Genomic DNA, 12,281 nt, shown 5'->3' with positions numbered 1-12,281 from the left:
TCTATAACGACTTTTGACCTCCCTGTAGATGATTTTGGGGGATTTACAGTATCTTGTTCATTTTTTGTTTCCTTTAAAAGTCTGTAGATAGTCGATTTTCCAATCCCTGTCATTTTTGTTAGCATTAGTGTTACCCGATAATTACCTGAAACGAAATATTACCACGCCCATGGCCGGTTCTTATCTCGGGGTTTTATTGCTCTCTTTCATTTCCAAATAGAGTATAGATAGGTATGTCGAAAAATTTATTGTACTTCGTCTGTAAGGAAGTTACCATGTTGTTTAAGTGGCGCCTAAACAAGTTCGATGGGGTTCAGGTCAGAATGGTATGATAGTAGCTTCAGAATAGTACGACCTTTTTGTATTTGCATCTGAAACATGCTATCTATATATACAAATTTTACTAAATTCGATATAATGTAATATGAAATGTAAATAAAATATTATTCCTAGCCTTCTTTTGTTCCAGGTAAATTCAACTACTTATTTTGGAGATCCGACATTTGTAAGTAGAATAGAATAGGATTACCCTTTAAATAGATCAATAAGACTAGAATTTTAAGCGTCGTTTTCGGTTTTAATATAAATTACAGTCCGTACGATATTTGTTGAGACAGAAATCCAAGAAGACCCCTGCGTCACTTTCTTGGAATTAACCGCATTAGACACCCGAGATAGAAAGCCATTGGAAAATTTCAAGACACCGGTAAATTGTTACAGTAATTCTTGGAATTCTGTCGCAACAAATATTGTACAGAGTACATATGCTTAGGATTTTGTTGTCTGCAGTGCCATTAAATTTAAAAATTATATTAAAAGTTTTTTATTCTAATCGAAATACACAAAACACACTGCAAAAATTGCTACATTTCAAATAAAAAGTGCAATCTTTTTGTGCTATTTAACACAGTTTGATAAATATCTAAGATTTTGTCAGTTAATAGATGAATCGACTATAGTCTTTCTGTTCTGTTACATACAACATCATCAAAGAAATCTTGATCAAAGAATGAACTTACTGGGTTGATGTTTTAAAGAATCTTCGTTTATGATTAGCAATAGTCTATTTCTTGACTCTAGTATATCCACATCAGCAATTCTTGAAGACGCTGGTAACATGTATATTCAAATACAACAAGAAACTGAATCAGGATCAGCACCTACCATTAATTTAATAAACTGCGTAGTAGTACATCGAACAATTACATATATACTACTAAAATCATAGTATATGTCGGAGACACTGGGGAGACAGAGGTTAGTTAGCTCCATTGTCTCCATCGAAATCCTAGCAACTTGTTCACTACTTTTCTGTCAAAACAATAATAACAATAATAAAACCCACTTGGCTATGGTTGTTTCATCAATTGAATTATGACGTTGCTTCCCGGGCTCTCAGTTTTGTTCCGTTCACAAGGGCGGTTCCCTTGTGCGTTCCTCTATCCTATCATTTTAGTTTTTACCAAACATGACCATAAAAGGAAGCGTTTGCAAAAGTTAGATAGTGATGACCTTTCACACACTGGATAGAACTAAACACCTGAAGAGATAACAATTTGGTACTCTAAATATTTCTCGAACACAAACAAAAACAAGCCCTCGAACTTTTCATCGGCGGTGTTCATAAACGGTTACAAGAGTGATGCCGATAAACATCTGTTATTAGAGGTAAACCATATTCCAACATGCTATCCCTCAGAAGCGTGAGATATTTGAATGACTATGACTAGCTATGACTATCAGTCATTGTTGGCACACCAACTTGGCAGCATAATATACATGAACTTCTGATGTATTCCATTATTATTTTAAGCAATCCGCTGACTTAATTATGTTATTTATTAAAACCATAAACGTTATGTTTATAAAGAGTTTTTCATTAGCCTAATGAGAATATCCTAAGGGCGAAATGGGGTGACGGAGCCAAATATAACCTCATCAAATTTGCTGCTTTTATAGGACGTCACAGTCAAACGAAGTACTTTCCAACAAAACTTTATTTCAACAAACCTTTTTAATTTTCGTTTAAGAATATCTGAATGATATTTGGTTGATTAGAAATATAAACACCCTTTGTTATAAAAAACATTTTGCGATGGAAAAGGATTTTCAATGGTATACGAATTTTTCTGAAACTCTAAAACTTTGTATCAGGATCAGGTCAAACAAGCGATATTCTTATCGCTGCTATTTTCCACCCGTGAAAAAATTAATGATGCCAATCCCTGCGCCATAAGGATTAATCAAGAGTTATTATTGTGGTAATAGTTTTGCCTGAACAATGCGTACAAGTAAGTAATACACAATATCTATTTTCGTTACTGAGAATAACGTTCCCTTAGTTTTGACAGTTTATGTCTGTTTTTATCTGCTTCGATAACTAATATTTGTGGCCAAAAGCCATCAAAGTTCAAAGAGTTTAACAAGAATCTTTTACCGCTCGATAAAATAATGGCAGTCTCTTTAAATTTTCTTTTAAGATGTTCTTCGACATTTTGCGCTTTGGTTGTATTTTAAAATGTCGAGTTATACATGATCCAAAACTTGCAACTTCTAGGATGTGAAATTTGCAATTGCAAACACACCCCATACCTTTTAACATGAGTTGAGGTGCACGAAGTAGAGTATTACGTGTAAAATCAGTTAAGTGAACACACTATGGTACTACAGTTTATTAAATTGTATAATATTTGAAAGGACATTCTTGTTCAAACATAATTCGGAGTGCCGCTAAGCTTAATAGCGAAAATCTTTGTATCTTTGTAGTAGATTATGCTTAGACCCAATATTGAGATAAACACCGTGCTCCCTATTACAAAGGAACTTTATACAACGTCTTTGAACACGTTCTAAGCTGTCTTGGTGTAGATTAAAGTGAGGAAACCATATTATTGTAGTTTATTTTGAACAATAATATATATAATGGGCTGGTCTGGAGACACCGTAGGCTATCTATAACCCTCTGTGGCTGTTCTTCTGTAACTTTTTTGTACGTTTAAATTTTTACATGCAACTATCAGAAATTTATGCTCGGTTATGAAGATATTACAAAAAATGTTTATTAACACATATACCCCATATCTTTTGGAAATAACTACGTATTCATAATAAACATCACAAATAACATAATAAACTGAGAGGTAGCAGTAATAAAAAGTCTATTAATTTATAATAAATGTTCTACGTGCCCCCCATTCTTTTCGACACATTTTTATGTTGAGAATTGGAAACGAATTATACGTTCGTCTAACTTGTCGTATGGCGTCTTTTTTCTATGCCAAAGTTCTTCTCCCATTTTAGGTATTACAAAGTTGTAAACAATTCCTTCCAAAAGGAAAAGTCTAACGGATTAAAATTCGGACAGCGAGAAGGCCAAGAAGAGTCACTACCACATACAATCTGTAAAAATTTAAACGTACAGAAGAATATTCACAAAGGGTTGTAGTAAAATGAACGCCCTATATGATTTAACCTAATAGGAACATAATCACTGCATACTTCATGAAGAGAAACTAAGCAACAGCAAATTTTGCTCAAATCGGTTAACTAGGTTCTGAGTTAAGAAGAAAACAAGAAATAAAAAAGTAACTTTAACTCCCTGTAACATTTTTTGGGACATTTTTCGAAGCAAGTTTGGTTAAATCGCCACCATTTCTGTTCTAGATTATACCCTTGACGTATTTAACATTCGTTAGATGAGACCCTGTATAAATATTTTGAAAAAAAAAGTCGGAAACACTCGAACACTAGATAATGTAAAATTTTGTANAAAAAATTATTTCAAAAGTTTTATTTCTTAATAATAAAGATTTTCACAAATTCAGAGTCAAAACAGCAAAAAAATTTAAAAATCTTATTTTTTATTTTTTTCAAATTGTTTATTAACAATTTTTGGCATAAAATGTTCCTATTACATTTTTTAAATAAGCCATTTCGATGGGAAATTCGATTATCTAAATAATTTTTCGTATGAACTATAGCGAAATTTTGCTTCGTTTTCGAGCTACAATTAAAAAACTGAAAGGAGAACATTTTCACCCCTATTTCCAATTTCCACCCTCTAATTTAATAGCACTCCGTGGTTTTCTCATCTAAAATGACCCTTTGAACGATTCATGTAATACAATATCTTGAACGTCATATTTCCTTTTAAAATCCTATAATCAATAGCCTATTAGTTTTCATTAAAGTGATTCAGGTGGGATTTCATGAAATGAATTTTTACATTCATTAAACATCCCCAGCGTTGGTAATTTCTTATCATTTCTGCAACAATAGTATCACAGTCCTGGCTTTTGTAGTTCCCTAAATACTTTTGAGCGACTTTGAGAAAACTCTTATCTCTGATTGTTGTTAGGAAATGTTCATCATGAAATATTATTCGGATTTGTGGACAAAGGTCGTTCTTGATTGACTAGTTAAGTATTGGAAACAATCTCTGTTTCTATCCAAAGCTATTACAAATTGTTTCATCAAACTAAGTTTTATATAGAGCGGAAAAAACGATATTTTCGAAGAATCCATCAAAGATTACTCCTTAACATTGTGTTTTCCTGAGTTGAATACTTTTCACATCAACCTTCTTAGTTATTGCTTCGGTCTCGACCATTCTATAGACACAAGAATCAGGAATACTTAGTAAATCCAGACAGTTGACCTAACAAATTAACAAATCGCAACAAACGTGCAAATTATGCTCTGCATATTTAATTTTCTGCACAACGCATCTCATGTTTTCGTAGTCTTTGAACAATATCCACTCCCTGGATTTGTAAACGTTAGGTTGAATTCATCCGTCATGAACATGTCTACAATACAATAAAGAGACACCGCCTTCTTCAGTGAAGAACTTTCGAAATACATTTTCCCGATCTCTATAAAAAGTTGGTTTCATTCCTGGTACTACCGATTTTCGAGTCTTTAGTTCCGCAACAAATGAAAGGAGTGATTTTCTAATCAAATCATTCAACTCTTCCTGAGTAAATTGATCTGGATGTTTTGTTTCACCTGCCGATATGTATTCGTCCTCATTTCTTCCTGTTTCACAATCAGTTTCACTGTTTCCCCTTCCCGCTTCAATGTTGTCTCTGCTTCCGATTTCCTCTTCTTCGGACTCGACCCTAACAGGAACTGGTGTCCATAGCAATAACAATCCCCCTTTAGTACTTAAACGAGAGATATTGCACAGAAAGAATACCAGACACATACTCAATAATCTTTTACAATTATACTACACTCATAGCAATAACAAAATCACCCAACAAATAGATAAATGCAATAGGATTATTATTAAGAATAAACATAAAAGCATTGCTATTGCTTATATTTAATTGTAATTTACAGATGAATAACAATTAATAATTTTATAGATCGTCATACTATCAGCGTGTAAAAGACAGTCAACATACAACTCAGTAACTATGTCATTTATACAAATTTTGGACAGGAATGGCCCCAATACGGAGCCCTGAGGCTCCTCTGGAGGAGGTACACGTTGATCCACAAACTTCAACGTGCTAAGGACGATCACTTATATGAGTTTTTAAAAACTCTATTATATTATAAGAAAATCCTGTTAGATTTAGATTTTACGTAGCAAAGTAAGGATTAACGAATTCTCGCGGTTAAAATTTGAGAGGCACCTTACACGCAGACCCATTCAGGGGGCATATTTTCCACAAAGCAGTCCTCCCAACCCCCGCGCACCCCCGGGACATCCCAACCCCCACGCCCACCGCTGCGCATCCCCATCGCGCGGTCCAGAGCACGGCGGCCCTTACAGCCAGTCTCAACGAACAAGCAGCATGCTCAACACGTCGATATAGCCAACCGCACCTGAATAAACGAAAAACAACCGACTGACGCCCGTATACGAATCCGAACGATCGCAACTGACGCCACGATGTAACCAGTAAGAGTTCCGAGTGCCTATTCGGTATATAACAGTGATTTTCGCGACTTCCCGCCTCATGAGTGATCTGGAATTGGTAAAGATCCCCCTTTAGTACTTACCACCCCCGAAAAACGGGAGATATTGCACAGAAAGAATACCAGACACGTACCCAAAACCCTTTTACAATTATACTACACGCACACGAAGTAAATGAATAACGCCCAGAAAATATTATAGAATCATTCGAATAGAGTATGCCCAGTTAGACAGTCCCATTGTCATTCAACGTATATCTGTCTCTGTTTGAATGAAAGGTAGAGTGGGCCTGGTCCGCACCTCAGAGGATGCGTGAATTAGTTTATTCATTTATTCATTCATTTTTTTAATGACAATTATATGTTTTGTTAAAGAATAGGAACGCTTTCGTTTAGATATTCGTTTAGCCTCTTTTTAAATAGTGTTTCCGTACAATTTGTGGTTAATTGTTAAATATTTTAGGCCTTATGAATTCGGATAGTAGCTATCTATCACATACGAGTGGTTACTTTTATTTAAAAAAAAGTAGACACCCTTTAATTAGCTTTTTAATTAGAAATGGTTTAAGATTTCGAAATAAAGACTAATATTTAAACTGTCACATTATTTTGTTTGTTGTGAAATCATATATATCAGATTCAATGTTTGGGAAAATAATTGTCTAACGACGTCAAAATTTGTTTATAGTCCTTTTGCATTAATTCATCAGATGTATTAGAAATTATTAAAGATATTTCATCCACGTATATAGTAGAATGAATAAAGACGCTATATATTCAATATCATTTATGTACAATAGAAAAGGAATGGGGCCTAAGGTGGGTCCTTGAGGAACTCCCATATTTACGTTATAAAACTCATTAATTAATCGTTAAGTTATGCTAATAAGATCCCTGATTCTGCACTCATTTTGCATAGGTATCTATAATACATAGGTTCGTTAGCAAATTAATTAACAAAAATTGAAACATTAACAAAAGTATGTAGGCCAGGAAAATAAGCTGGGAAATGGCCATTTCGCTACTTTTTGTTTCAGCAAGCTGAATTTATTACTATAGATCCTAAATATTATGTACAATAACATATTAGTTTTCACAGTCACAAAAATGGGGGGAAGATTGTTTACAGGGTGGTTAATTGTATAATTTTTACGTAAATTCATGTTTTTCGCTTACCTATAACTTTTTTCTGTTCATTTCCAAGAGAAAACAATAACGTACTTTTTTTTCGTCTTCAAAAGACCTACAAAACTAGCTCATCTCATTCCTTTAACTGTCTAATAACCGACAACGGCCATTTTCATTGCAGAGAGCTTAGGCAACCAATATTACATGATTGGTACTATCAACTAAAATTCCTAAATCTTTGCGTCATTAATATTAATGGTTCGTTTACAGTGAGCAATGACAAACCGTTGCGTCTGCACTCGAGATAATGCAATCGCTAATTGGTTGAATGAAATCTCGTGAAAAATTACACCACTCATCAACCAGAATGTTTGTTTTACAATACATTCGTTGCTATCTGCAAACGACTAAAAAATATCTCATAATTTGCTGTATTATAGTTAATTTTCAGTTAAACTGAGTATAAAATTGTACGTGAGTAGAAAAAAATTCAATTTCCAATTTTGAATAAACCATTTTTTTCGTTCTGGAACAATATCCTCACTCGCAAAAGAAACATTTCCACCTCTTGTTGCAAACTAATCTACTTTGCAAAAGTTACATGCAGTATTTCATCTACAGTCATGTATAATAGTTATTTCATGAAGAGAATAACTAATTTTGTGTAGCTGTCAAAAATTCCATCATTCCAAATAATCTACTTGTAACCCTTTGATTTTTTGTATGCGACTACACTGACTTTTCTTTTCAGAAGCAATGGTCGGTATCCAACCCTTTAACTTATTTGATTTCGTGATTTTTTTCGTATTTTAGACAGTTAATCAAAATGTGATTCACAACATAGTTACATTCCAGATTGTACTAATAAAAAATCATGTACTTGCCATTACTGAAACCATTAATATTTTCAAAACATCAAAAAAATGTTCTACTACTGTTATTTTTAGCTACGATTGCCCATTTTGAAAAAATACCAACATGAAATTTTGTTTTTTTTTTTTTGACAACCTTGATCTTATTACTGGTTGTATCATTTAAACCTATATTTCTTTTTCTACAAGGAAAGTAAAACATAAAAATAAATAAAACTTGCTTTTTTCTGAATTATTTTAAGCCATTTCTAGAGAAGATTGAAATCGTTATTAAAATTGTTGCAATATTTTTTGGTGCATATTTTGATGTTAAAAGAAAAATACTTCTATTTACTTTATGTATTATGCTCAAGATATATTTTCAATGGAATAACAGTAGTGGAAAGGAAATCCTTAACGTGGTACATATATATAGTGCCATAAATCGATGTAGACATATAAAAAATTTATATGACCTAAAAGCCTTATAAATGATACGGCAGATTCTCAGGCCAATTGTAAGAACAAATATCAAGTTTTATGTGAATGAAAAAAAATCATTTGCTTTATTTCTGAAGGTTTACTCTAAGATGTCGGGATTTATAACAAAATTAGACATGCAATCAATTTATTAATCACTAATAAACCATTTGGAATTGTACATATTCTTTTCCATATAATAATGACGTACTTTAACCACAATTAAAGTTGAATTTAGTTTAAAACTTATAGACCAGGTCGGAACTGTTTTGAGGTGGATGTGAGAGGGGGCAAGCAAATTAATGTTTCCTGGATTACCTTCAGTACAACTCACATAATAAAAGTGTAGATCCCTTGATCTGGGCGAGATCCGGAACATTTTCAAAATTGCAAAAATGTTTAAAAAATTTTAAAAAATACTTATTGTTTACTTATATCTTGGAACCTGTGCATTTTGGAAGAATATTGAAGAGGAAAACAAGTTATAGAATTTAATTTTGCAGAATATACTGTTAAAAGTGTTTAAATTTTTTACCGATGTGCCAAAATAGCAATAATTGATGAAAAAAAGGCAAAATAATCAAGGAATATTTTTGTTTAATATTTTAATTGCTCCGACGGCATTTTAATTTTGGTAAAAAAAACTTTAGAGTATAATAAAACAACACACCAAATTTCATTAAAATCGGTTCAATAGTTTTAGCAAAATAATTTTTTCAAAAAAAATTTACTGTGGCCGTCCTAATCAACCGATTTCAATTTTTCAAAAACCATTTGAAACGTTGAGGCTGTGCAACATTTTGAAAATTCGAAAATTTTTTAAAAAATTTATGTCAAAATTATTTTGCGAAAACTCGAACCGATTTTAATGAAATTTAGTGTGTCGTTTTATTATACACTAAATTTTTTTTACCAAAATTATAATGCCCTCGGAGCAATTAAAAGATTTTAAAAAATTATCCAAAAAACTTACTTGTTTTACCTTTTTCTTCATCAATTATTCCTATTTTGAAACATCGGTAATGAATCTAAACATTTTTAACTTGCTGTATTTTGTGCAAAATTCAATTCTAAAACTTTTTTTCCTCTTCAATATGCTTCCAAAATGCATAGGTTCCAAAATTTAAGTAAAAAACTCAGATAAAATAGATATTTTTTTAATTTTCTAAAAATGTTTGCAATTTTGAAAATGTTTCGGACCTCACCCAGATCTAGGGATTTACACTTTTATTATGTGGGTTGTACTGAAGGTATTCCAGCAAAAATTAGCTTGCCCCCTCTTACATCCAACAACTGGGATATTTCGACAGATCCGTCCTACTCTATTAATTATTTCTCTGACTGTAACAAAGTCCAATACAAGTAGATCACTAAATAATCTAAATATATCATAGCATCTTTCCATTTCGTCCCGCCAAATATTTGGTCCTTAAGGCACTGGAAAGTGGCAGGAACATTACGTAGGCCAAATGACATCGCATTGAACTCACAAAAGCCACGCCATTATACCATGAAAACCTTGCAAGAATATTATCTATGTTTAGTATTGGGTATGAGAATTTCTTATTGATGTAATTTATTCTCCCCAAAACCAATCTGCCGTTACTTATTTGTAACTCTGTAGACATTTTATGTCTAATTTCTGTTTATTTCACTTTGTTAATATCAACTCTACAAAGGTCAAAGGCCACTTTTTGTCTCGTAAACGTAACATGTCTGCTGATGGAGACGACATTAAAAAATACTCTTCTTGAGGGAACAAAAGAAAAGAGCGGGATATACTTATTGAAGGGTTAAGAGCAAAGACATTGCAAACCGAATCGATGGTGCTTAGGAAAAACATCGATATTTATTTGTTGAGCGGGTGAAGTTTAATTAGAGGTGGCCATGAATGAACGAAACTGGCTACGAAGCGAGAGTTACAATAAATTAATTAAAAATATCGCTCCTGTTACACACGCAAGCTTTAATTCAGCCGAAATAAATGAAAACGCCTCTCATAAAATTTGATTGCCCTTTATTCGGGGCTTGATAATAGAAATATCAGAAATGGGGTTGTAACTAAGTTAAATACAACTGTTACAGACACAATTTTCTTTAATTGAAAAAACAAAAATACCTTTTTTGCGAAATTGTAAAGGCTGTTTTCTTAACAAGTTACCGGAAGAGTATTTTTAATAATTGGAATGTCAAGAAGTGCTACCGAATTATTGCGATTGCTTCAAATTTGATAAATTTTAAGATATTTTTGACTTCCTTTTTCATCAATAAACTATTTCTGCCTAAATACTGAGCTTTTAGTGAGAGATGATCATTTTAAAAAAGATGAACACCAAAACTAAATTTATACAATTTTGCTTTAAAATTTTTTATATTTATGTTTCATCAACTACATTTTAAATTCAATGCATTGACTAAAAAAATACGTTAGCCTTAAAGGCACTTTAGTTTGAAATCGTCTGCATATGCTAGGAGATTGCCTTAATAGGCATTATTTTATTTTATTAACATAAATTATGAACGGAAGAGGTCCAAGGTGCGATCCCTGAGGTACTCCTGGGGATATCATAGTAAAGTTTGACAGATATCCATTAACTTCAACATACTGTGATCTGTGAGTTAGATATGACTTTTTCCAGTTCAACACATCGATCTCAACAAGCCTATTCAATAAAATGATCTATTTTGTCGAAACCCTTGCTAAGGTCGGTGTAAACGCATCAACCTGAACTTGATTGTCCAAATAGTCCACTATAAATTTAAAAAATAGGGTGAGATTGGTTTTAACAGATCTATTTTTAAAAAATTCATCGAACCAATTAGGCTTGTGACAATTTTAAACTAAAATGCCTCCCAGGTATACAAAATTCAATATTATAAATGCCATTAATTTCCTAATTTAAGTATGTATGTTGATGGAAAGCTTTGTGGTAAATTAGAGGGTCCACATTTCATTTTACCATACACTCAAAAAGATTTACGTTAGATTAAAACGAATAAGAATGGTGTTCCCGACTCAACGCCTGACATTTATATCCACGAGTATTGGCCTTTTTGTGTCCCCATCAATCAATGTCCCCATAAATGCTCAGCTATTATGAAGGGGCTTGAAACAGTTTCCTAATTACCCTATCGGCAAAACACGAACAATGAAGTCGACGTACAACGCAACCGGAATCAATTAGCACTTGGAGAGCGGGCGATTCAATATTGTTTTTTTAGTTGTGCTAACGTAACGATATAGTCTAATTCCCAAATATCGCTATTTACCTAAACAGATTGGCAATTAGTTGTTGTTGATCACTTGTATATTAGTCCAGACGGTATCTGTTTCAAACAGTCCATATTTGGGTGAATCGTATATCCACGGAGATTTTTGGCTTTTTGGTTTTCAAATATCAAAAAAACATGGGCTTATCTTTTGGCGGAACAATATAACGAGCGTTCAAATAAAAACGTGGTCAAGTTTGATCTGAAAATTTGGACGTAGGGCGTAGCGTATAGCAAATGAATTTAAACGTCATCTGTCAAAGCGCTATATCGCCGCTATCAATTTGAATATTTTCGTTTTAAAAAGCGTTTAAAATGGCGTTTTCTCAAGAACAAAAAGTGTTTATCATAGAGTCCTACTTTAGAAATGGACGCAAGATTGATGGAATATGGAAGTATTCTATTGAGGAATGTTTCATAGAATTTCAAAATCAATTTCCCGGCGTTGTTGAGTACAAAATTTTTCAAAGTGCAGTTCAGCGTTGTGTTAATGTTTTTCGTGAAACGGGCAGTGTAACAAGAAAAGAAGGAAGCGGCCGACCTAAAAAGCGGACTGAAGAATTAAAAGAAAATGTCCAACAAATAATGGAAAATGCGCCAAGAACTTCTGTACGTGTTTTATCA

The 12,281-nt window shown here is 32.9% G+C and overlaps 1 protein-coding gene across 1 annotated transcript in view; it reads left to right on the top strand.

Annotated features, from left to right (window-relative positions):
• LOC108905918 (potassium voltage-gated channel subfamily H member 6) overlaps nt 1-12,281 on the top strand; it is a 306,966-nt gene that overhangs the window by 198,457 nt on the left and 96,228 nt on the right. Inside the window, exon 9 of the mRNA XM_023456077.1 lies at nt 470-505. Coding sequence (XP_023311845.1) covers nt 470-505 — 36 coding nt within the window. The remainder of the gene's footprint in view (nt 1-469; nt 506-12,281) is intronic.

This window comes from Anoplophora glabripennis, unplaced genomic scaffold (genome assembly GCF_000390285.2).
Source record: "Anoplophora glabripennis isolate ALB-LARVAE unplaced genomic scaffold, Agla_2.0 scaffold255, whole genome shotgun sequence".
Classification (NCBI taxonomy): Eukaryota; Metazoa; Arthropoda; class Insecta; order Coleoptera; family Cerambycidae; genus Anoplophora; species Anoplophora glabripennis.
The sequence above is the reverse complement of the archived record's forward strand: the minus strand, read 5'-3'. Positions and strand labels throughout refer to the sequence as shown.